Source organism: Gavia stellata, chromosome 9, assembly GCF_030936135.1.
Source record: "Gavia stellata isolate bGavSte3 chromosome 9, bGavSte3.hap2, whole genome shotgun sequence".
In the NCBI taxonomy this organism is placed as follows: domain Eukaryota; kingdom Metazoa; phylum Chordata; class Aves; order Gaviiformes; family Gaviidae; genus Gavia; species Gavia stellata.
The window spans coordinates 11,078,577-11,104,242 of record NC_082602.1 but is presented as its reverse complement, the minus strand read 5'-3'; the positions used below and the strand labels follow the sequence as shown (position 1 = coordinate 11,104,242).

Sequence of the window (25,666 nt, the reverse complement as noted above, 5' to 3'; positions counted from 1 at the left end):
ACGTACAGTCCCAAGTGCAGAGGACTTTGTACGGTCAGACGGTCCACTTACCCCATCAGCACTATTTTCTATAGCCCAGCAGCAACGGCTTTGTGTGTTTGGCTTTACTAGCCAGCAAAAGCCTGTTGTCATCTCTGTAGCTGTGGGGGTTTGTATGACCAAACAACGCAGACCACTGAGTTGAATCAAAGATCATTCTGGTTGCCTTGGGGCACTACTGCTGAATACTTTTCCTCTTTACATGAGCTAGGGTTGCAGCAAGAACTGCTCATAACAAGTCCTCCGGGGATACAGCTGAAAGTAGAGTTATCCTATATGAAAGTTATTATTAGAAATTCTTCATCTTGAGATTCATGCTAGGGGGAGAACATGGCACCAGCCAGGCAGTGAATCTGGCTGGTTGTCGCAGTGTAACTGTGACATTGTTTGAGAAACTGGTGAATTCAGAGAGTTGGTTAAATGGGCTGAGCTCATTTTCACACTTCCCCAGTAAGGCAGAAATATGAGAATCCCCATTTCATCTTTTCTTTTCCATGCTCCAGTTTGGTCTAAAAGAATTGGTCTGTCCATTTGGCTCTGGCTTATTCTTCCCAATTCGCACACAAGTGGTGGTAACCTTCTAGATATTGCTGCTTCTCATGTCCTCCCTGGCTAGAAGGTTTATCTATATTATGGGATTTGGCTTCTCCCTTCACCTGGAGCTGTCAAATGTGTGTCATATTTCATCCTGCACAAGTGGAGCTGGAGCTCTGCTCTCCTCCCAAGTGCATCAGTTTCCAAAAGATTTAGTGGCTGTAACTCTGAGCTAGCTTAACCCAGTCAGTGCAAACAGCGGAGTACCACCTCTGTTTGGAAACTGCATATCTTTGTGGCTCTGCATCAACATCCCAGGCTGTGAGCTCTTAGGACACAGGCTGGGGTTTTGAGGGGTCCATTGTCCTGACTCAGGCAGTTCGGTTGTCTTTCCTTGGTGGGAACCAGGAGGAGGCAGGACTTGGTGTCATCTCTGTCACCTACGCTAGCTCACAGTGTGTGGCGCAAAGCCCAAGACTGCTTGCCACAAGAGCCCCTCTCTATGCCAGTCCTGCTGCAGGGTTTTTCCATTATGACTGAAAGAATAACCACGCTTGTCAATCTATTTTAAGAAAAGCTGTGTCGATCTTGTGACCAGGGCTGGAGGGATTATATAACTAAGCTTCTTAGCAGTCTCTTGGCCAGGGGATGGAGAGCAGAGGGCTCTAAGCAGTAAGACTCATTCTAATTTTATACAGTGTGAAGAAACAGAGCCAACCTAGGCTGTAAGAAATGCATCGCTCACTGAAAACAATGCCATATCTGCTTTCATTCACAGGGAGCCAATGCTAAATTCAACCTCCGTCTTGTTGGACCCGGTGGCATCTTCCGAGTGGTTCCCCAAACTGTCCTGAATGAGGCTCAGGTTACAATAATAGTGGAAGATTCTGCTGCTATTGACTATGAAAAATTCAAGGTGTTAACCTTCAAGGTACTTCTGCTTTCCGGGTCCTCTCTACCTGTGTATACAATATGTGTATGATGGCTTATGTATCTGATGGGATTTAGCTCCTTAATCCATCTGGAGCTGTCTGATGCATTGTCAGTGACATTATATTCCATGTAAGGGAAACTCATTTCCGCCCCTGGTTCATCAACTTCCAAAGGTTTAATGGATGCATCTGTGGACTAATTTAGTCCAGCCAGTGCAAAATGTTGAATATTATCTCTCTGTGGAAACTGCACATGTTGGTGGCTCTGAGTCATTCTAGACTGAACCCTAAGGGTGTTATTTCTGCTCTTGCAATGACAAGTTCACAGGATGAAATCCTAATTTCTCTGGAGCCAGAACTGTACCTGCTTAGTCCTAAGTAATTTGGATCACGCTTTTGAACGTTGGCAGGCTGAAGACCCCAGCTGACTGGAAAATGATTTCCCAAAACTGCTCACTGCCTTTGTCAGAGTGCATCTATCTAGATGGCCTTTTGCAGACTGATCTGAGGCTATCTCACCCATGCTCCAAGCCAGCCATACAAGAATCAGCTTTCATCCAAAAGCTGGACCCTTGCGTTTTCACCTTCCCCGAGGGATTGATTGGCTCCATCAACAAGATAATTAAGTAGTCTGGTTTTCTGTCAGCTGCCTCTGAACATGAGTATAGATGGTTCAGTTCTGACTGAAAAGGATGGCATAGACAATCCTTGTAATCATTAATAAAAAATATTGCCAAAATTATCTAGCTGAGTATTAACGTATGCTAGTTTTGATTTTGTACAGAAAGTGGCATTTTTAGCAGAGTCGAGAAGCCAGCTTCCTGGATTTTGTTCTCACCCTTGCTACATGGTTTGCTTTGTGTCCTTAGCAAGTCATTTCACTGCAGTATGCTTCATGTCTCCTTTTAGTCATTTTGAGCTTCATAGGTTATAGATGCTACAAAAATATGAGGCATCATTACTGTATTAAAATGGAAGATACTGAAAGGGCTATAAAGTGCTACCAAAACTAATTATAATAAGCGCACATTTATTCAGGTTAAACTACCAAAAGACCAGTAAAAAAGTTACACATGACCTCCTCATGAATACTAATAGAAATCAAAGGAGTTAATGTGATTGCCAGGAACACTGAAAGAATTAATTACCAAGAAAAAGGTAATTTTTTTAGCTTTTTTTTTAGCTTAAGCAGTTATTCACTTTTTTTTTTGGATGAAATTATTTCTACTGGAGAAAGACCATAAGGCTTTGCTAAAAATGCAGAGCCTTTGTCTAGATTCCAAATGAAGAAGGTGCAGCTAGATGATATGGTAGTAATATATGGCAGCAAATGCTTTATAAAGACCTGACTGCTGTCTCCATTTCCCTGAAAAGTTCAAATCGCTTCCTACCCAGTTTTAGTTGCCAATGTAGTCACTCTGGTTAGAATTTTGAATGAAATATCTTACTATTTCTATTTAACATGTATCCTACAGCAGCTTTGAGAAGCTATTTTCAGGGGTTTTTTTCTGTAAACAATGATCCCTCTCCTCTGGTTTGTTACTGAACAGTAAAATGCCAGAGAGGAATTAAAGCTAATTTGATTGGGAGGTGCACTGAAAAATTACCTGAAGCAAAGGCTACTAGAGAAAAATCTATCTTCCATTTAGGGCTGGCTCTTAAATGAAGTTCCTTCATTTTCATTTTCAGCTGTCCAAGAGCTAGAGTGGGTTTCCCAAGGTATGGCAGCTGTGGTAATTCGTACCCCTCCAGCCTGGCCTCTTAGATCTCAGGTCCCTCTGCCACAGGGGCCAGATGTTGCTGTCGCACCTTGTCATGGGCTGACATGCTTTGGGGGCCAAACCTCCTGCCTCCACCTCCTTCAGCTTAGAGTACATCCCGCCTCGACAGGAGCCTGCACCTACCCCTCACATTCTGCAGACACTCACATCTCCTGCCGAGCGGGACTGGAGGAGGCTGCAATTATCTTCAGTTGCCAAAATCAAACTCTATTTTAAAAATTTACCTGCCACTTTTAAGATTATATCTCAATTTGCTCTTCTGACACTTGTATTAATTGTTGATACGTGGTCCTGTGAAGTAATAGTTTTATGCTATTTTTTTCTTTCTCTGCATAAACCAAACAATACAGCTCTGCATAAGACATTGCAGGCAAGTAAGCTGACAAAAATCCCTCCCTGAAGGAAGATGTTGTCAGCATGTTGACATAGCTGGACTACGGCTGCTAAAAGGAGAGGGAATAAAAAATGAATGTAGACAACAAAGTAAAAATACTAAGCCCTCGTAAGGTATTCTAAGATGGGCTGATTCCAGCAGCAAAGATTATTTCACTGCAGATGTTATAATTTAGTCATAGCTCCACGTGCATGATAAGCAATAAGATTTTATCTCTGTGCTGCTTTAGGAGCTGAGATTGCTCACGAGCAGGTTTTTGCTGATGTTTGTATGACTGTCCCTTCAAAAATTTCTTTTGCTGTAACACCATCCGAGACTCCCAAACACAAAAGCTAGCACAGAGACACAGTGACCAAACTCCCCTTTCAGAGCAGATGTGTCCTACAGTAATTACAAGCAATCCTTCAAGATTAATTTCTTCAAGAACCCTTTCACCGTTTATTTCCAACCACTATAAATGTTCATGCAGTAGGAACAGCTCCAGGAGATGATACTGACATAGCCTTTTCCCTGTCTGCTTAATCTGCTCCCCACCCTCCCCAAACTCCGTCACCTCCAGGCGATACAAACTTCTCCGAACCTAGCCGAGCAGGGACTTGAACACGGTGTGTGCCCCACAGCCAGCCAGCGGTGCCACCCCTGGTGTGCATCACGTGCCGCTTGCCCCACGGGGAGCTGTGACATGGTGGGACAGAGGCCGAGCACCCAGCGAGTGGCATGGGAAGGACGAGGTCCCACAGCCCTCATCTCAGTGAGGCGCTGCACCAATGGAGCAGGAGACGCTGTGGCAGTCTCCAAAGCTCAAAGCTCACTTAGGCATTCACCCTCTTTCAGGGAGCGCCTAGGACATATGTCTACTGGGAATTAAAACCCACGCAGCTAGATTTTTCAGTTGAGCCTCTCGTATCTCAGTTAAATGTCTGCTCACTAGTCTGTTAGTGGTGTGCTGTCCTCAGTAGGTTTCTAGAGCCCTCCTGCTTTGTGTTAACTAGGGCTCTGCCCAAGCATGAAAACCAAATGGTTGACCATTGGTCATTGTGTTAGTCATTTGGGTTCAGCCCCTACAGAGCCCAAGACTGATGTCCTAGTGCTGATTCTGTGTGAGGCAGCCATCCATCAGGGACCAGATGCCTGGTCCGGAGCCTGTGAAGGGCTTTGTGTCTCTCAGTACCTGTTGCTGAACCCGCTCTTTCTTGCTCAGTTGCGCACCGCCTGAGCAAGAGGCTTGCTGCTCTACCAGCTCAGGCTTCCTACTGACATCCCCCTAATCTACTGAGGAGCAAACAGAGACACAGTAGAAACACTGCTGCTATTTTGTGTTAGACTAAGAATAAGAGAGAAGACATTTGGTGCCAAGCTGCTGAAGTCCTGTGGAAAAGTGCTTGTCTGAGGCTTTGGAGGTGACTCACCAAATACTTGCTGAGGTCTGTTCCCAGGCAGGGATCTGAGAGCTCCCTGCTGCCTACTGAGAACTGCCACATGCCAGACGCCTGGGTTATCCTCTTCCTTCTCTGGGGTGGCTGCTCTTCCCTGCAGCAGTTAGCTGTGCATTAAGAGGCAATGTGAGAAACCAACTTGCTAACCCAGCAGTGCCGTCCCTCAGCTGAGGGATGAGATAGGCATGTACTAGTGTTAAGCTCTGCTGCCAGCCAGCCAGCACACCCATGCTGCTGGCTTCTCCCCGTCCCTGCTCTTGCTGAATGTGGTTGCCTGCCCTTTCAGCTGAGCAGAGTTATGAGAATGTGTTGTGCCAGAGTTCTCTGTTCCTCCTCAGAGACAGCGAGGCAATTCAAAAGTCCCGGTGGGTATATGATAAAGTCCTAATCAGCAGGAGGCAGCAAGAGTAGAGTCCCAAGAAGCCTGGTGGTAGGAGTTCTCACAAACTTTCACAAATTATTTCACAAAAATTGTGAAATGGGGTTCTGCTGTATATGCTGATCCCTGACGGTCCTGCATTTGGGGTGGGGGTGATGCTGCTGCTTCCAGACATCCCAGGGCACCAGTTCTTTCATCTCTTTACCCTGTTTGGTGCAGTTTATTGCCCTGACTTTGTTCCTGATGAAGAATTTATGCTTCCTCTGCAAAGGATCATGACTCAATTTATGTGATTATTCAAAATTATTCAGTACTTGCGTTTCCCTAAGTTCTAGGAGCTGCCCAGGGATGGGTGTTTGCTTGCTTCTGTTATGGCTTTTTGACTTGTGTTGTTTAGTTATGACCAATCATATCTGTCATGTGAAGTCTAATATGTATGCACAGGTTTGAAGTCCTCTTTCCACAGCTTGATTGCCCATTGCAAGCGTGCACAAACAAGCCTAGGCTGCGCACTGACCTAGCTCATCATCTCCCTGTTTTTGAGCTGTCTGGTCCAACCAGGCTAACATGCACCAATGTGCTATGGGTAGTGGAAGGAAGCTCCTTTAATAAGTAATAATAGCTGCTTTGTAGTAATTTCCTGGTTTTCTCTTTTTAGCTTCTTGCAATAGAGGTGAACACACCAGAGAAATTCAGCTCAACTGCTGACATAGTGATACGCTTGCTGGATACCAATGATAATGTCCCGAAGTTCTCCTCCGACTACTACATTGCCAGGATCCCCGAGAACTCCCCGGGGGGCTCAAACGTAGTTGCTGTTACAGTAAGTTTCATCTGTCTCTTAGGAAATGCTCTCTTTTCTAGGTGTCTGTGGAGACAGTTCAAGTACCTTAAAAATAGTGGACAGAGGCAAGTAGCAAATCTTACTCGCCATTCAGCTTCCAGACTGAACTCTAGTTCCTTTCCAGAATCAACAAAAAAACCCCACTTCTGAAAAAATAAAATTTTAGGCAAACATTTTTCAGAACAACAAATTTACTTTGGTTTTTAATTAAAGGTCATCTGCTTTTAAGACAAATCACATGGTCTGTGAGTACTAAGCCCCAGTCAAATCAGTGTCCGGCAGGAAGATTTAGTTATGACTAAGAGGAATTGGATTTACTGGATTTGCTTGCTTAAGTACAAGTAAAACGAAAACAAGATGGCTCCTTAGTAGGTATTAGTCTTCCCCTCCCGGGAGGAATCTGGCTGCTAATTGCATAATTAGACAGTTAATGAAGGCAAGAATATAACATTAAAATGCTTAGAGCTGGGAAAGAAAGATCCCTATGTAAGTATCGTCTCACAGTGGGAACAATATGCTTATAGATTTTTCAGTATCATAGAAAGAAAGTCAGGGCATTACCTGGGCCCTACGTGCTGGAGAAGCACCTCCAGCCATCGGTGTGAGCTGTATCTCTTTAACGCAGCTGCTGGGGCTGGAAACAGATCTCGTGTCGCAAAGCCGAGAAAGCTGCTGGCCGTGTGGGGCTCGCTGGGTGATGCAAGTCATCTTGCAGAAGCCTCACGGGTAAGGATGACGGTGGCGGGTTGCCAGAGATCTCCAGCACAGGCTGGCTGCAAGTAAGAAAGAAAATTAAATAATCAGAATAATAAAGTGCTGAAGGCAAATTTTAGGGATGGAGGAATGAAAGAAGTGGAACATAAACAATACAGAAAAGGTTATTAGAGGAAACTAATAGGAAAGCTGTAGAAAACGGAGACTCCCAAACATCACTATCTTTGCAGCAGGAGGAATAAAAAATTCTAGGAGGTGGACAGCAAAAAAAGAAATTTAAAAAAAGTTCGAAAAAGCAACAAAACTGGCCATTCTGAGCCAAGGTGCACAGGACAGCATAGCTGAGGAGTCCCTGTAAAATTTACTGTCATGTGCTGTCAACTCAGTACTCAACCCAGATTCACGAATATACTTGACAAACTGAGATTCTCGAAGTACTCAGGATGGCAATTCTGGCAGAAGTCCCAGGTGTGCCAATGTTTTCAGAAAAGTTAGGCAGTCCTAAAGTAGACTGCAGTCAAAATTATGGGGTGAGAGAATTTGACAGGCTCATGTCAAAGAAATAAAAAACGCCTATCAGCAGGGCTGCAGGTGTGTTATGTTAACTATGCAGGAATCAAAGACTTTGTTCCAGTTTTCAAATATTTAAACAGGAAGATCAATGAACCAACCACTGCCGCCATGAATTTTGATAGCCAGATACAATGCTATAATATATAAATGCCTCCTCAGAGCTATCAGAGAAGCAGGAGCTTATGGAAATAGTTGTTACAGAATCAATAGCTTTCCTAATCCCGAGCTAAGAAAGGAAGCCAACAAGAGTCCGGAACAAAGATATCATCTGGTGTAGTATCTGCATTACTAGAAGTCACACAGGCACAAGAGCGATTAAAATATAAGCAGAGCTGAAATATTGTGTATAGATTGAAACATTTGTTATGCATTTCATTAAACTGAATCAATTAAACAAGCAGAGGTTTAAAAAATACTCTATATAAAGTAAATAATTTTGCCTAGAGAAAATACATTAATATTTAACTGGTAATTAGGAAAGCTGGAGAGTGGGCAGTTTGTTCGTGTCATTGAGATTAGCTTCATCTCTATTAGAGGAGGGATGTGTTAAATATCAATAGCTGGAGCCATCTAGTGGCTTTCTCCCTGCTAGAGCTGCTGGGCACCAGCCTGGCCAGGAGGCAGCACCTTCCCTGGGACAGCCAGTGACAGCCTTGTGTCAGATTTTGCAGTTTTCTAGGTGCACATTTGTTTATGTGATTTCCCCCTAAAAATGTGATGTCAAAAAAGAGGGGAAAGCATTTGGGTTTTTACATGGCCTGTTGTTAAAAGAAAAATGAAACATTTCTGTTTGCAATTTAGTATTTAGGATGACTTTCTTTTCTTAAGGCTACCGATCCAGATTCAGGGCTTTGGGGAGAAGTCAAGTACTCTATCTACGGAACAGGAGCAGATCTGTAAGTAAAAAAAAAAAACCAACAAACTACATAACTTTTATGCAGAGTTTTAAAAGAATTTAAAAAAAAAAGAACAGCCTCATTCTTGACCTGCTCATTTCCAAGGACGTTTATGCCATGTTCTTTGTGAGTTCTGTGAAAACAACAACAGAAAAACTAGTGTGATCATTAAACATCTGCTTCTTGAACCCATGGAATTTTTCCCACAAGCCCCCAAAGAGACATAAGGCAGCTGAAGTACCAGCTTCAATCACCATTTGAAAAACACTTGTAAGAGAAAGAGGAGGTTTTGGTCAAGTTGTGAAAAGTCAGTTCTGTAGGAAAAAAAATCCCTTGCTCTTTCCCCTTCCCTTTCCATATAGCTGTACAAATAGTTCAGTTTCAGCTCTTGTCAAAATAAATCAAAGACGACAAGACTTTCAAGAATATCTACTTTAGCTTTGGAGGCCAGCTGCATTGGGTGTTCAAAGCATTTTATATATTTAAACCTCATAGTCCCGCATCAGGGAAGAAGGGAATCTGATGCTTACTTGATTTCGTAATGATGTCTAGCTCCCTCTCCCTGTCTTTGGGGACAGTGCTGGGGTAAGAACATCCTGAAACACCGGTTTCTCCCACACTGCTTCCGTCCCAGCAGCTGCTCTGGCCCGTTGGTCAGGGCTCCCAGCCATGGCTAGCATCACTGGCCATCTCAGGTATTGCTGCTGGAACCTGCAGCTCCTGCTGGATGTGGTGGGGCTGCAGAATATTGGAAATGAATGAGCTTTTCAGGCACTCATCCCCAGAGTCCGTTTTTCTCTGTACATTATCCACCTGGAGATAAAGCTGAACACTTCTTGTTAAGGTCAAAGCCATTTAGAAGGCACAATCAAAATCCAAGATGTTAAGGGTGAACCTCTTCTGTAGCCAGAAGGATACACATATGGGAGCATTTCCAGGATGGATTATTCTGAGCTCTTTCCTAAGTCCTTAAGCGAGCTGCTAACTGCATAGAGGCAAGCAGGCAAAGGTCATGTCATGCAGGCAGACCTCTTAGGTTTAAAATGTAGCAGCTGGTGCAAAGAAGCTTGTGAAGGTTGTTGACATAGGATTTAGAAAAATCTGTGAGTGCAACTTTATTCTGATTGCAGTTAGGGAAATATTCAGACTCACTGTTCTTATGCTGTTGAATGAGGAAATTAAGATGTGAAGACTTTTTTTTTTTTTCTTCTTAAGCATGATTTTTTTTTTTTTTTCTTTTCCTTGTGCCAGAATGGCATGGGTCTGCAAGGCTGCATTGATTTCTTAGCTCTGGGACCTCCAGATCTGCTGAACACACAGTTTGATGCAGATTTAAGAGTTTCAATTAGAGGCATGATTTTTTCCATCTCAGGGGTTACGTCAGTGGATATGCCGTTGCATTGGCAGAAAAATGAGTTGTACTCGAGTAAGAGGAATAGTGTTAACTGTTGAACATAAAACTAATATGTTGGTAATCCTACATCCAAGCTGCCAGTGGGAGTGGGGTACACTGCTGTAATCTCTTCACACCTTAGTGCTTCTATTCTTCGACTAAAATGCGGTTGATGAGAGTCCTCTCTGCAGGGTTAGGCTGGGTTGGGTGCTAAGGAGAGGCACTCAGCAAAGGCACTGCCTCCTACCAAGAGTTTGCACAGCTCTATTCCACCTCCAGGTCTCGGCTTTCATCAAGACTTGTATTTGTATTTAACAGGGTAATGAAAACAATTGAAGATTTTGGATTATTAAGTGCCCCTTTTATAATCACTCTCAGTTGTGTTCGCAGTTGGAATACAGAAAATATTTTGTTATTCTGTACGTTAATTAAAGGGTATATAAAACTTTTCATCTGTTAAAAACCCTACTGCCTGGAGCCTACACTGGCAGTCCATTTTAAAAAGACACTGCGTTGGTATCTTCTATATAAATCCAAGCTTTTGGCTGACAATTGACAGTGTCTCAGTAATTACAAATGTGTAGAATTGAACTTGCTACAGATAAATCTGAACACCCACTCCATCCCAGTGCCAGTCTATGGAAAAATGGTTATTTTTGGAGGAGATAATTTGCCCTGCACTTTGGGGGATTTGAGAGCAGCCATTTTTCTTACCCATTCTGAGAAGTGAAGAGCTTAAATATGATATGCAGCACACTTCCATTAGCTATTGAGGTGATATCAATCAATCTTAATATATGCAGGACATAATCTAATACATTGTACTTACAAACTGAAAAAAATAGGCAGTTCCTTAATGTTTTAACACAAAGAAATCACTCTGTGAGAAGGCCATCACACTGAGCATTTATCGAGGACAAAGGCTTTAACTAAAATGCAGCTAAAATGGCGAATGCAGCATAGATAGAAAAACACCAGACACTGATAGTTCTCTGGTTTTCAAGCCTAAAGGAACTAGCCAAAAATAGGTAGAGTGAATGATTTGGAAACATCAGGCAGACAGGAGTTAGGTGGAGAGTACCAGTCTTTGGGCACAGCATTTCAATATTTAGAGCCCACCTTTGCCCCAGGCTGTAAACACACATTAAGTGACCAAAAAGCCCAAGTGTCTTCCCTTGCTTCTTTTCCAGGTTCCTAATCCACCCATCAACAGGTATAATTTACACCCAGCCCTGGGCTGTGTTAGATGCTGAAGTGAACTCAAAGTATAATTTCTATGTGAAGGCAGAGGACACAGATGGGAAATACAGCTTGGCTGAAGTGTTTATCACTGTGCTAGATGTCAACGACCACTCTCCAGAGTTCAATGAAAACATCCAGGAAAAGACGATGATCATCGGGTCACCAGTGAAGATAGAGGTGAGAGACAACACAGTGTGTCACAAGGCTGAGTGCTTTGGAAAAGCCCCAGCACTGCTGTTTATTGCTCAGGGATCATGATAAATGCCTGAAAGTTGGTTTTTCCTGGGGCTTTATTTTGCACATCCATTTGTATGTAACAAATGGATTAATGTGTGGAATGATAGTATTTACAGACTGCTAAGAAGGAGAAATAAATTCTATAGGCAAAAGATAAAGTTCTGTTACAGTATTTGAACCATCAGCTGGTGGAGGATCCTGGATTATACAGTAATCATAAGAAGCCCAAATAAGATGAGTGAATGAAAGTACAGGGTTTTGAATACTTAACCTTCCTGCCACGCCTTTCTGCTCAACCACACAACTTCTTTCCCTTCGCTTTGCAGAATTGTATTCAGTCATCCAGCGTGAAACAGGAGGTAAAAAAAAATGCAATAACAATTCATAAGCAAAGGAGCAGAACATCCTATGTTACACCTATTTGAATGCATATAGTGAAGCCTGATTACACAACACCTAGTATTAGTAGAATAAATACCACAGCACAAAAATTAAGGCAGCTATAGGTTATAGTGTGGAGCTAATCCCATTGTTCTCTATTCACTTCACGTTTGTCCCCCACGCTGTATGAGAAACTCCCCAGCAGTGGACCATTTGCATTCTACAGATAGGTTACAGTTCTGTTTTTCCTCTGATTTTATTTAATCTCAAATAGAAATCGCTTATACAAAAAGAACTCTAGTCCTGCTGTTTTTCACTAGAAAATGTTGCATAGCTGATACCAGAAAAGGGGATACTGTTTCCAAGATGAATCAAAACCAGCCTAGTCAGTCATCTCACAGCATGGATGTTATCAGAAATGAATGCTCAGAAACTTTTAGAGTTTTGTCTTCCAGCAAAGATACAAACAGTAACATCTTTGTTCTTTACACTTCCCCTACCAGGCTATAGATCAAGATGCAGAAGAACCCAACAACATTGTGGATTATTCCATCATGCAAGCAGATCCAGCCAATGTGTTTGATATAGACCAAAGCACTGGGGAAATCAAGCTGAAATCCTATATCCGTTCCCTGGACATCATCCACAACATCACAAAGAACAAAGACTGCATATGGTCAGTGGTGGTGCAGGCCAAAGACCGAGGCTCCCCATCCTTCAGTACCACGGCAGTTCTGAAGATTGATATCACAGAGGAGGTAAGCAAATGTTTTAGAAAAATCCTTGTGTGATATGATCCTTGGGAGGCATCAAAGAGGAGTCACTGCTTGCTCCATTTCTGAGACTACTTTAAAGATGCTTCAGGAGTTGAAATCCACAGCAATAAAGTTGCCAACCATTGTTTCTCCTTTCTAGCTAGGTCTGTTTTGTAGAGTGTTTCTAGAGCCTTGTGGTGAAGCTGGATTCTACAGCCACAAATGTAAAAGACATTTTGATCAGAGAAATTGCAAAGGTACAAAGGTAGGAGCATCATGTGGTTGGGAGATGAGTTTCTTGCATCTGGTTGTTAGAGATAGATGCAAATTGAGGACTGTAGGCTCCTGAGAGTAAAGGTAAATCCTGACTGCTAAATTTCTGATTTTTTTTATGTTCATTCAGGAGAAGAGAACAATCTTTTTCCCCTACAAAAAGTGAGTGGAAAGTAGCTGGGGCCAGAGTGCAATATATCAGACCAGTTTTGCAAGTCAACATAAGTGATATATGATAAGTGAGAAAACTTTACAGAAATGCTTTAAAGTACATAGAATTTGGGATGTGAGTTTAATAACTGCAGTACTATCAGCAGATGAAACAAGAAAACTCTAAAAGATAGCACACATAGGTTGAGAGTTTCCCGTTAGTCCAACTTTTACATCAACCGAAGAACAAGCAGCAATTTATGGTGAGCAGCGCACGCTTGCATGATTCTTATTTATTGTAACTGCCTTGCCATGCCTTTAAGTAGGTACCAGCAGGGAGGAAATGGGCTTTAAAGTAGATGAGAAACACATCATTAGCCTGACAGTCTTTCGACCACACACGTATTGGGCAAAGATGCAAATCTTCCTACAGAGAGCAGCTGGCCCTCTCTTTCTTTGGTCAAAATGCACGCACTGCTCTTTTACCTATTACAGTCTTTCTCTGTTTTCTCCATCTCTTCTTATTCCACTGATACTCCTTATCAGGTGCATTTATATGATACTTCTTGTATACAGTTCAGAGCCTGCTGGAAGTTAAAAGCTGTCTGCAGAGAACACTTGTGCTCGTCGGCAAGGTAAACTTAGCCACCAGCAGCACAGGAGTGACCCCCGGGGTCTGTTGTCAGTGCCTGCCCAGCCAGGACTGCCGGGGGACTGGGGTCTGCCCTAGCAGAGGGGGTGCCTGGCATGGGGCTGCCTGTCGGGGCCGGCCAGCCCTGCTGCAGGCTCCACGAAAGCTGCCGTGCAGCACTGGGGCTCGGCGTGGGCAGGGCATGCCGCTTCGAGGCTCTGCCATGTGGAGCTGGGGCACTGTGCATGCTGGGTCTCTGTGGTAAGTCTAGAGGTTTAGCCATTCTGACTGATATAAAGGAAATAAACTGCTTAACACTTTGATTTCCCACGGAAACCATAAGTTTTGGCAGTTTTTATGAAACAAATAACAGCCAGCAGTGGGAGCGCCCGCCCTCCCTGCCTTGCTTCCAGGCTTCTCCCAGGGCGCACATTGCAGGAGTCCGTGGCACCAGGTGGCCTCAGGCACTGTCCCCGCTGTTGGCCGCCAGCATCTAGCCTCCAGCTTTCCCTCCTCTCACGGAGGAGTTAGTAACTTCTCTGTTAGCATGTGGGGCTAAGGTACAGGGCTGAGGGGAGGGAGGATGCCCCACACCTCCTCCGCGGCGGGAGAAGGTGTGTCCCTGAACCAGCTGATGAAGGACATCTGGAAGGAAAACAAGAGCAGCTGATGCTTTGGGATAAAGAGTTTCCTGGATTTCCTTCTAGTGCTTGAAGCAACATCAGCACCTGAAGAAAGAAGGTGTCTCATACAAAGTCCCCTCTCTGTTTCCTTTTCTCCTCCTCCAGGGATAGAGATTTGGCACAAAGTGAGGGAGCGCCCCTCCTGAAAAAGTCTAAAGGGGAAGCAGAGAGGACTGTGAAGACATGGATTCCTCTCAAATAGAGTTCTTCCCTTCTTCCCATGCTCTTCTCAATGCCAAGTCCCAACACAGTGCGTGAGATAGCAACAGCATCTTCTTTCTTCAGTTGATCAGGTCTCTTCAGCAGGATCTGCACTACTGATCCGATGTCGCATCCTCCATAAGCTTTTGTACATTTCTGCATTACTTCTTACATGGCTTGCCATGATTTGGGTTCTTTTTTTTTTATCCAAGAACATCATATCTCCTTGCAAAAACCACTCTCAAATTTCAGCTTGCATGTGAGTGAGATGCAGTGCCAGTGTACAAAGCCCTTGGTCACTCCCTGCGTCCCAGAGATAGCACAGTCACTGCTAACACTTTGTGAAGAAAACAGTCTCTTGGTATATGGGCACATTTCATCCCTCTGTGCTCCAGCTATACAAAGTCTCTTTTAGTTAGCTGTTTGGTGGGCATTTATGTATTACTGATTTTGGATAAGGAGGATATTTTTGAATGCATCCTCTAGAGGTTTCCTGCAGTGTTAATCACACCAAGTAATTAAACAGGCATATTTTCTGATTAACATTTACCACTGTAATTAGCGCAAGGCTGTGCCCTTCGAGATAGATGCCTTGTGGCTAAGTTCAGCAGTATTGCACATCAAAAGGACCTTTAGCTCTTGCAACAATACAGTGATAAAAAATTCCAGAGGCCTTTTAATTTAACTGAGTCTGGTTTTATGGAAATTGGTATTGAGTGGCATCTGTTAATCTCCTATCCTTTCTCAACAGAATAAGAAACAAATGCTGAAAAAGCCACTCTTTTTTCACCCTTATGTCTCACTCAAAAATCTATTCCTGCTGTCCGAGATTTCCACAGAAAGCTGATTCCCACTCCTGATCCTGAAGGTTGGCCTGATGGAGGGATCCCTCTGCCTCTTCATGAATCTACTGAGGTTCTGCAAGTATATGGGGGCATTTATTTAAACCTCTTCATGGACTGAGGCTTAAATCCACATTTAGACAGCATAATCTGTAGTTCTGAATAGCTTGGGTCACTCATTTAGACTTCTAAATATAGCTGGTGAGTCTCGGTTTTAGATTCCCCCAATTGAAATGTTCAACAAATACCTTCTGTGAATTAATGTGGATATCGCCTCCTCTCTCGTACTAACCCTGCAACTATGGGAACTGTGATTGCTGATGGCACTAAACATCCTTAGTCATGTTTGCAGAGCAGTTTGCCCTTCTTTCCACCGTTACATGGACCTTGAAAAAAATTGTTCAGAGAAGGTTGGGTTGATTTGAGAAGTCTTGCCCCATGCTCATGTTTGTGTTGCAAAGTGATGTAAATGCAGCCTTCATATACGGTGAGAGCACTGCTCTTTGGGATAAGCACTGGAGGGGCCAGCTTGTGTTCTACCTTGGATCAGGAGTTACTTCTGAAGCAAATCTCCTGATCATCCCCACATACTGTGGGATGGCTCATGCCTCAGATAGCTCCAAGCACACAAAGTGGACTTCTTTCAGAAAAAAATGTGTTTGGGGAGCATATCTAATGTGCTTTGGCGCTAGCAGGCAGTCCGATCCTGCAACCAGGCTAGAGCAATCTGAAGCAAAACCGCAGAAGTGCTGAATATGTGGACGTGGGCTCCTCAGAACCAGCTGGTTCATTGTGCATTGCTCAAGTCGACACAGCCTGAGTTGTCTATAATCTGCGATAGCTTGGGTTCTTAACGTCTCTGCCTGCTTACTTAGACTTCTAAACACAGCTGGTGAGCCTCAGCTGGTCTCGTGCCTGGACAGCTCAACCACACAGTCCTCTTGGGTCCAACTTCTGGATACGCTGCCCACTTGTTCTGCTCGCTGCAAGCCATGCGCTATGAAAGGCTCTTGACAAGCTGCCAGGAGGTGTGGATGTCTGCACACTGCAAACTTGTGGCAGGAGAGAGAAAAACAAAGGAAGTAAGTCATCATTTCAGCAGCAGAGAGACATGGGCATCCTCTTTGGAAAAGTCAGGTTTCTGAGAAGGAAGCCACTGTGGAGGAAGGATGGCAAGAATAAGCCCCATGTGCTGCAGAGGGGTGTTTTCCACAGCCTGCCCTTCAGGTACGCAGCCTGAAAGCACCTATCTCCACTGAAACTGCATGGTGCTGGGTCTTATGAAACCAGCTTCACAGGCACGTGTCGATGTTAGAGCCTCTCCCAGTGACTGCTGGACACTTCTGCACCCTGCGGGACTTGGGCTGAGGAGCTTCTCTGGAGGGGACAGACAGTCACAAGGGTTCTGCAAGGGACCATATGTGCCCGTTAAATAAAAAATAGGTGATGACATCTTTTAATCCAAACAGTTGCTTTAATCTTTTTAATTGTATTCTTGTCCCAGGATTAGACTTCTCCTTTCTCGAAGCTCATACGAACAGCTTAGCTACTTCCAAACTTCTGCCATGGTTCTGTAACCTTCTAATTGTCTCCAACCCTTCTGTGCTCATTAAAACTGTGAAGTCACAGCAAAAAACCAGCAGAGCATTGTATTTTGTGAGCAGTGGTATTTTAACTCCTTTGATGGCTATTAAGAGAGCATTTCTTCCAGGTTTTGGCTCACGGAAATATGCCAGTGCTTTCCATACCAGCTTTCATTTCATTGTGTATCTACTTTTTTTTAATGTTTACAAGAAAAATCAGTACTCTTCAAAATGCAGCATGCCTCTCGGGGAAAAAAACAGCAGCGAAATAAATTACAAAGTGGCACTATTTGTTGACCCAGTCTGAGGCACTGTTGGTAATCGATACAATGACTTGAAGGTGTTTTGGATGTGCAGGGTAGTGATCAGAGCCAAAGCACTTAAACTTAGGTGTCCAAACGCTCCCAGACTTTCACTGTCAGTGGGTGCTCGGATCTCTCTCGTCTGTGTGTTAACTGACTGGGCCACAGTGATGACACAGACAAAATTGCAAAACTTTTTGGTGACAAATGCACTTACATAAGCCTCTCTGCAGGCTGGCTAAGATGATGCTGTTCCAGGCCTGTTTTGCAAGTTATTCCTTCTATTTATCCTGTGAGTGTCATGGCCGTGACGGGCAGAAATTGTGCCCCTGTATGCTTACAAAATGCCTTATGTTTTTATGCAGGCATTACAGAAGAGTTGTTATCCAAGGCCGATTCTAGGCAAAGCTTTGTATAGTACAGGCCCAGTAACTAGAATATAGGCTGAGCCAGCTAACTACTGATGGTTTTAGTTTTGATATTAATCACCTCTTCATAACTGGAAGCTCTGAACACGTGCCAAACTTGGTGAGCCAAGGGGGAGATGAACAAAGCCGAATTCCAAAACTCCCCATACGATTTCCATCAGTTCTTACCCCTGCAGCTGTTGTACACTGGCAACATAGACATGTACTTCTGTCTAATCCCATTTATTCAAGGTTTTCAAATAGCTAGTCAAATAATTATTACTGAGATACAGGATCTTCTTAAGTATATGTCATCTTTCTTCTCGTGTTGGTCCTATACTATTTAGCCATCAGTGCCTTGGTACAAAATACATCTTGACAATACTCATAATAAGTGGACTCATTTCAGGTCATGCACTACTTAGCAGGGTTTATCTGACACTTAATTCATCAGACCTTCACATGAAGTTAAGTAAGCCAGGGTAGAATTTTTGTCATCTGATGGGATTTAAGTATACAAAATCCATGTAATGCAGAACAGCAAAGCTGATGTGAATCCAAGTTCCACCAAAGTCGCCGGCTGCTCTGCTTTTGGTTTCTAGCTTAGGTCCATTCCTAATTAAATAATGAAAAAACTCTTTGCACAGCAAAATGATGGAAATTGGTCACTACCTGTAAGGTAATGTGGTCCATGAGTTTCAATAGCATTTCTTCGCCCATTTCCCTTTGGCAATAGGAAATATTCAGGGTAGGGGAAGAGTGGTCTTGGATAATGTGTTCGAGGTAGGTTGTGAAAATACAGAAGTGAAGCAAGATAATGGGGTGTGCATTAATGAATTTATATTCCCTAAGTTTAGGGATGTGATTTAAAAATAAATAGTGTTCCTGTGTAATACATGACAAGAGGTACTCTGAAGCATCCTTTGGGGATACTCCTAGTCATCTCCCTCCACAGACTGGGGAGGGTAAAGAGATGAGCATCCTAATTTAGAGTTATACAGGGAAATCCATCTGATCTCACTTCAAATGTATAAAAGTCAGAGGTTCAAGTCCAAGCTAGTCACAAGGCTCTCCTCATACTCACTGTCTTTGATACCTATTTTAGCATGTGGTGACTACTACTCTGGAGTTGTCCTTTTCTCCCCATTGACTAAAAGCTGGGAGCTTTAGACTGCTGACTAAAATGCAGATAGCCTGTTGCTAGACATGCAAAGTTTGGGTGATGATTCCCTCCTGGAGTCGAGGCCAGAGGAGTGGGGCATGGAGGGTAGTCCTGTCTCTCCACAGACGCACTTAGCTTTATGACCAGCTCTTGGTAAACAAACCTGCTAGTGAATATGCCGTTTCTGAAGGATCTCCTGGCCTTGCACAACACTACTCTCTGTCCAGATACCCTTGCAGGAGCTTGTATTCATTATGAACTTCTCTTGAAAATGTAGTCCAAGGGTGGACTACCATGCCATGAATAAGGGTGCCACACTGCTACCTTTTATTCCCTGATCAAACAGGTGTTTGTACATGCTTCCTAACTTCTTTTAGTGTTTCTGGATTCAGTTCCATATCATGGTAACTGTCTCCTCTCCTGTGCCTAGTTCAACACTTAGCTCTCTTTATTTTACATGCTCTCTATCCTGTACACATTTTACCCTAGTTCCCTAGTTGTAATTTTAATAGATACTGGCCTCTTTCAAATACAACTATGTGAGGGTTGACCATTTCTCTTATTTTTGATATTTCCAGATCAAGTCCAGGGTAAAATCCTATATTTTAGGCCTCAAGAAACGTCCATGGACAATATTTGGAATTTGCCTGAGTGGCGTCCTTTCCACCATTTCTGTAACAATGGTGATCTCCACCATCATGTACTGGAAAAGTGTGAAAAGATCCAGGCTCCACCCGCAGGGCAAAATCCGCAAAATTATACGGGGACCTCCAAGGCGCACAGTGTGCTAAGCTGCAAAGTGAACTGGCCATTCATTTGTCCTTAATATGCCATATGTAGCTTATGTTATTGCTTATTTCTTTTATTTCTAAAAACAAAGCTCTTTAGCTCTACTCATGTCCCCTACCTCAAAGAGTTTTGTTATGTCTGTAAAAGAGTACTTGAAAACAGAATGCAGTACATACCTGCTAACTTCTCATTTGTACACTATAATTTTATAAAGTGAAGTTTTCTCATAATCTTTTTAATGCCATGCTTGGTAATAGTCCTATAAACTGCATCACCGTATCACCTGCAACTGTTCTTGAAAGATCATTTTCTACTCATAAACTTCTGTTCGGGTTCAACAGTATTATTCCTAGGAAATTAACTCTGAAATGTAGTACGACAATACAGCTGCAGATCCCGGAGCTAATTATTTTCTTGCTCAGTTCTTGCAAGTTAAACAAACACTATGGTGACACGCAGGAATCCATCCTAATTTGGCGGTAATACTCCTGTAAACTTTTGTGTTCAACAGTCGTCCATCTCACAATACTGTAATGCTTGTCCAGTCTCCTGCTCCATCTAAATTCTCCAAACCTGGACTGGCTCTTTGACGCTCATTTTTGTTAGAGACAACTTCCATTGGTCAGCCCTGCTTGTTACGTATTTTGGACAAATGAAATTTCTGGGTCACTGTCTGTCCCATAGAGTAAGTCATGTGTTTTCTTTGTACTCTTTTACAGACTCTTCACAAAGGGCCTATGGCCGCCTTTTTGATGCAAACTAAAGATAACCCCATGAAAGCCTTAGGAGTGCTAGCTGGTGTCATGGGCATAATGGTGCTGATAACTATAATGATCTCTACTGCCATGTTCTGGCGCAATAAACGGTCCAACAAAATCATGCCGGTAAGAAGGATCATAAAAAAGAGACAGACCCCGCAGTCCCGGACCATCAGGATGGAGTGGCTGAAGTTCAAGAGGCCCAGCAATGCTGCAGAGAAGTTTGTCGTTGAGGATGATGCCAAGAGCCTACACAACGAGAACAGCAACAACAACATCCAGGTTGTCCCCGTGCCGCCGACCGCCCCCTTGCCCCCGCCGCCCCCCGCCCTGGCTCCCAGGGGAGACGCCCCGGGGTGGCGGGTGCCAACCGTGTCTGGCTCCCTCACCCCCAAGTTTATAAACAAGCAGCTGAAGAAGAAAGGTCATGGCAGCGCCCACAATGCCCTTGTGTCAGAGCTCAAAATGAAGTTTGAGAAGAGGAACGCAGCTATCGGTGAGCACCACATCTAGGCGCTCTTGGCAGCCCCCAGAGACTGTGGATTGTGGCTGTGCGTGGGTATATTTATGTGCTGTGGTCTTCCCCGTGTCTGTCAGCACCCTGTGAACTGAGAGCAGCTTCTCACCTTCTGCAAGTGTTACGTGCTACGGAGTCACCCCACCCATAGCAAACGCTGTGGTCTGTGTCCAGTTGCGACTGCAGTTCCTTCGGCTTGTGTCCCAGTGCTGGTCCCTCCCTGCAGCTGTCTGACCAGGGTGCTGAGTACCCTCGCACCAGCCACAGTCTCCCCAGGTGAACGGGGATTCAGGTTGTCCCCGTTTTGGAGGTCCCTACGCAGAGTCCTGGTTTTCAAACAAGGTGCTCTGCAGCCAAGGCACCGGGGGATGCCACTTCTGACCCAGTCTGGCAGGTGGGTTTGAGGTGTCCCAAAACCCATCACTTCAAATCCCAGACCCACTTTTGAAGGCGTTGGCCTGGCTGTGGCACCAGCACTGAGTCGATGTGCAGCTCTCCCACAGCAGTGACACCGCGCGCTGCAAGAGGGTAGCGCGTAGCTGGCACCTGCTGCCCTAGGTGGTACCTGCTGCCCTCAGGGTGCGACGCGCTTTGCAACAGCTGATGTGCTGTTGGCCTGAGTACCTTCATTCCCAAAAGGTAAGCGGGCAGGCTTGGAGAAGGTCTTCATTTTCCTGCAGCTGATGCTGGGTTTTGCCGGAGTGCATTGACATGATATTGCGCTTCGCTTCTGCCCTGGACTTGCCTGCTCATCAGGGGACGGGAGGGCCACCACAGCCTTCCCTCCGCCCCTACGGCAAGGTTCCAGCGCAGAAGTTCAACAGCAGCGCTGGCTCGATACCGCCTCCTTCTGACACCGCATCCCCTAATGAGGGGGAAGCCAGCAGGAGAAGGCCATGATGAAAGCAGCAGGGAAGACAAGGTAAAACGGAGAGAAAAATGCTAAGTGAAAAATATAGACAAGTGCTGGGAAGTCGCCCGTGTCGGTCAGGGAAGTGTCTGGAAAGATCATTTGGTTTTGTACACTGCTAGCAGGAGGTGTCGGGGAATGTCCCTGGCTTGCTCCAGGGACTGGTGAGTGCAAAAGGCGGTTTCCATAAAATATTCTGGTTTGTCCTATCAGTATTTTTGAGTGAATGCTGCAACAGTTAATGGGGTGGGGGGGGAGAAGGGGGGTTGGGGGGCAGCTGACACTTTTTTTTCCCCGTTATGTGACAGTAAAAAGGCACCGAAGGCAGAGCACTTCTTTCACTGGATCTACCCCACAGTTTCTCCCTCATGTTCATTTCGGAGATGTTTTTTAGTTGGGCCTGGCTGTTTCCCATCCCTTGGCGAGAAGGCAGTGTGCACTGGGCTGGCTGGGGAGCAGCACCCTGCACCCTCTGCCTGAGCCCGGGCCCCGCGGGGCAGCTGTGCTGTCGTGGGTCGGCACCATGAGCATCCAGATGGAGAGCAAACCCTACAGGGCAGGGCACTGTGTTAATTCAGGGGGGTCATGAGACACTTCTCCAGCCGTCATTTCAGCTGGACCAGCAGACCTGGCCCCCAGGGGCTCTTCTTCCCTCACCCCATTAGCTGGTCTAATTCCCTTTGTTTGCAGCAGGACTTCATCAGCTTAGAGACTAGCTGGTTGAATGAGAAGTTACCCATTTATGGGAAAAATCTTGTGGTTTTTAACATCAGTTCAATCCACCTAGAAGCCAGAGGGTGACCATGGCTCTTGTCACCCACGGGCTGAGCCAGGAGCCGTAGCCGAGAGGTGCAGCAGGGTCCCAGCTGGGGGGCCGTGGCAGCAGCGCTGCTCCCAGAGCCTCCGCTGCCGCGTCTTGTTTCCTCCGCTGTTTTCTTGCTTATCCCTCCTCCTAGGGCTGTATGGCGTGAGGCCCAGGCTCTCGCGTTGTCCTCGTCCTTGTCCTCCGGCTGCAAGCCGGTGGGAGGGAGGGGACGTGCAGCCCCCGGCTCCACTCCTGGTTCCCTGCGTGAGCACACGCCTTCTGCGCGTTGTCTCTGCCAGGTTCTGCAGCATTTCCCGAGGTACCAAAAGTTCATGATTTATTCCCTGTACTACTGTTTTCCCGGTGTTGTGTTGAAGCCAGTATTCAATGTTCATGCTCCAATGAGGAAAGCCTATAAAGACCATTCAATTAAGTGAGATTTAACAGGAATTATAGGCTTATAGTCTTCGAGATTATATTTAAGGGGGAATAAAGATGTTTTATTACTATGCTGTGAGACTTTTTTCCAGGTACTCTGTATTTCGACTACAGGGGATTTTTTTTTATAAATAAAAAAACCTGCAAAAGGTGCTTCTGTGCATGGTGTGCTTCTGCTGGCAACGATGCCTCGTCATTGCTTGTTATGTGACCGCACGGGCACAGGCAGCCAGGCGGCTTTCCGGGACAACCAAATGGCCCCTTTTGCAGGCTGCAAGTCAGGAGAGGGGCTGTGAGGTTTTTGGGCAACGCCAGCCTGGAAGGAGAGGAGGTGAGAAGCGGGATGCCGTGGGGCAGGGGGGACGGACAGGGTCACAGATGAGTCCCTGGCCAAGCGCCCGTTGTGCTCTACAGCCCACTGTGGCACGGCACAGGGGACAGGAAGGCTCTTTGTGAGGCAGCAGGTTTAGTTTGATGCCAAAGCTCACTGGGTCTGCGATGTATTATGAACTTTCTACACATGGCGATGGGATGTTTCGTCTTTCCCTGGCTGTTTCCTCACTGTGATTCAGCAGGTCTCTCTACAGTCTCTACCTGCTGTTGCTCCTCCATGTTGACTGGGGTGGGAGAAGGCCGGTCGTTACAGGCACTGGCTTGCTTTTCGCTCCCCCTCCCTCGTACGTGGCCCCGTGCTGGTCCTCAACCAGCATCAGCTCATGCCTGACCCCGTATGCACTGTCTCCCCAGGGGTTTCTCCAGGACACGGTGTCTCCCCACTTGGCGGGCTGCTTCTGCCCCTTCCCCACCACCCCAGAACCCCCGGCACACGTGCTGCAGCTGCCCGGCCTCCCCTGTCCCTGCAGCTGAACCCAGCGCTCCTTGGATTCACGTTCCATTGCGATTGGTAACGGTGAAAGAACAGAAATGAAGCAGAGGACATCTGTGTATTCTGAAAATCCGTCGTGTTTATTACTTGGACACTAAAAGACTGACAAGACCAGGGCGTCCCTTGGAGTGTAACACCCAGAGTCAGCGCTGACCAAAGAGGTCTCTGTTCAAAAGCTGTGCAGTAAGTTACAGCAGAAGGAGGTGCTGGGGGGGGAAACGGGGGCGCTGAGGAGAGACAGTGCGGAAAACACACAGCAAAAACCAAAACACAACTAGAAAGCCAAACTGCCACCTAGTGAAGCTCACATTAGCTTTATCTCTGTTTACAGCTAAGGTGCCTGCTCCAGTTTTTTTCTTTTTGAGGCAGTCTGTAACAACACACATGACAAGCGCTGCGAGTCTATCGGCCACATGCTTTGGTTGTGCTGGAAAGGACGAGGCCAAAAAAGAAAAAAATAAGTCACATGTCCTCAGACCCCTGAGAAATGCAGAATGAGCTGCTCCGCGAGCGCAGGCTGGTTGCTTTTACATGCGTATTTGGGGGTTTTTGCCTCTAGAAAGGAGGCGAGCTTTGGTTGCAAAGCAGCAGGATAGGCAGGAGGCTTGTCTGCATTTGGGGAAGGTGCCTGGCTTGCACCTTTGGCTCCCAAACCCCAGCTCCACCAACCTCTCTGCCTGCGGCCACTTGTCCCGCCAGTCTGGTTCAGGCCAAGGGTCCGCGTCACCCCACAGCCACAGCGCCGTCCTGGGGAAAAAGAGACGAGTGGTGGGGAGGGTGTAGGGGAAATGGCAGTTGAGTGTTTGCCTACAAGAGACAAACTGTTCATTTTTCACCAGCTCTTGTCCTTAACTTTAAAAAGAATGTATTAACACTTGTGTAGCGATAGGCAGGGTGGGGTATCAGTGTGTTAGTATTAAAGAGTGTGTGTGTGTGTGTTAGTGTGAAACTAAAATGGTCCTTTAAGATATGTTTGGACACAAGTAAAAGGCCCTCCCCTTCTCCCTAGTACAATAAAAAAAAACCACCCAAAACCCTGTGCTGTGGCTACATTACGCTGGTGTTCAGTAAGTGCTCGCACTCCTCCCATTTGTGGTATCACCGAGGCTGTGAACCTCTTAGGGCTGTGTAAACTTTATGGAAGAGTAAGAAAAATCCCAACAAAACAAAGCAAAGCAAACAAAAAACCCACCCCCAAAATCAACACCCAACACCTCTAACCAAAAAAAAGTTTTTCTCCAAGCGAAACAAAACAGCTCCATCACTTTGACCCAGTCCTTCCCCCCGACTTTTTGTTGCTGGCTATGAGCACAGCCCTGCCCTGGCACTGCCCTGTTCTCTTCCCATGAGGCAGCACACGGGAGAAGCCAGCACCCGGCACAGGGCAGGGCTGCAAACAAGCCTCCCCAGCCCCCCCCCGGCGGGGGAGAAGAAATAAAGACGCGCCTGTGCCAGTGCGCAAGGGGAGACCTTTGGCCTTTTGGCCACATGCATTGCTATTGGGTTTGGGGGAGGTTTTGGTTAATGCTTGGTTTGTGTTGGTGTGTGTTGCTCCAAGACAGGCTGCGGAGGCAGCCTGGGGGGGTGCGGGGGCACAGCCACACACCCTGGGCACCCCCATTCCGGGGGCTCCCCAAGTCTGCTGCAAATCCTGGTCGTGCGCTCCGCCGTGCCCCAAGTCCTTGCAGCATGGAGCCTTCCTTGCATAGTCTTTCAAGAAAACCAGAACGTGCGGTGGCTCAAGGTCATCTGTAAAAGATGCCACTGCGGCCCCGCTCACAGGGCAGGCAGGGGCCGGG

General features: G+C 45.6%; 1 protein-coding gene across 1 annotated transcript in view; it reads left to right on the top strand.

The window, feature by feature from the left end:
* CDHR1 (cadherin related family member 1) overlaps positions 1-20,824 on the top strand; it is a 46,381-nt gene extending 25,557 nt beyond the window's left edge. Inside the window, exons 12-17 of the mRNA XM_009818709.2 lie at positions 1,352-1,504; positions 6,154-6,318; positions 8,455-8,522; positions 11,106-11,334; positions 12,279-12,533; positions 20,273-20,824. Coding sequence (XP_009817011.2) covers positions 1,352-1,504; positions 6,154-6,318; positions 8,455-8,522; positions 11,106-11,334; positions 12,279-12,533; positions 20,273-20,824 — 1,422 coding nt within the window. The remainder of the gene's footprint in view (positions 1-1,351; positions 1,505-6,153; positions 6,319-8,454; positions 8,523-11,105; positions 11,335-12,278; positions 12,534-20,272) is intronic.
* Positions 20,825-25,666: the final 4,842 nt, after the last annotated feature.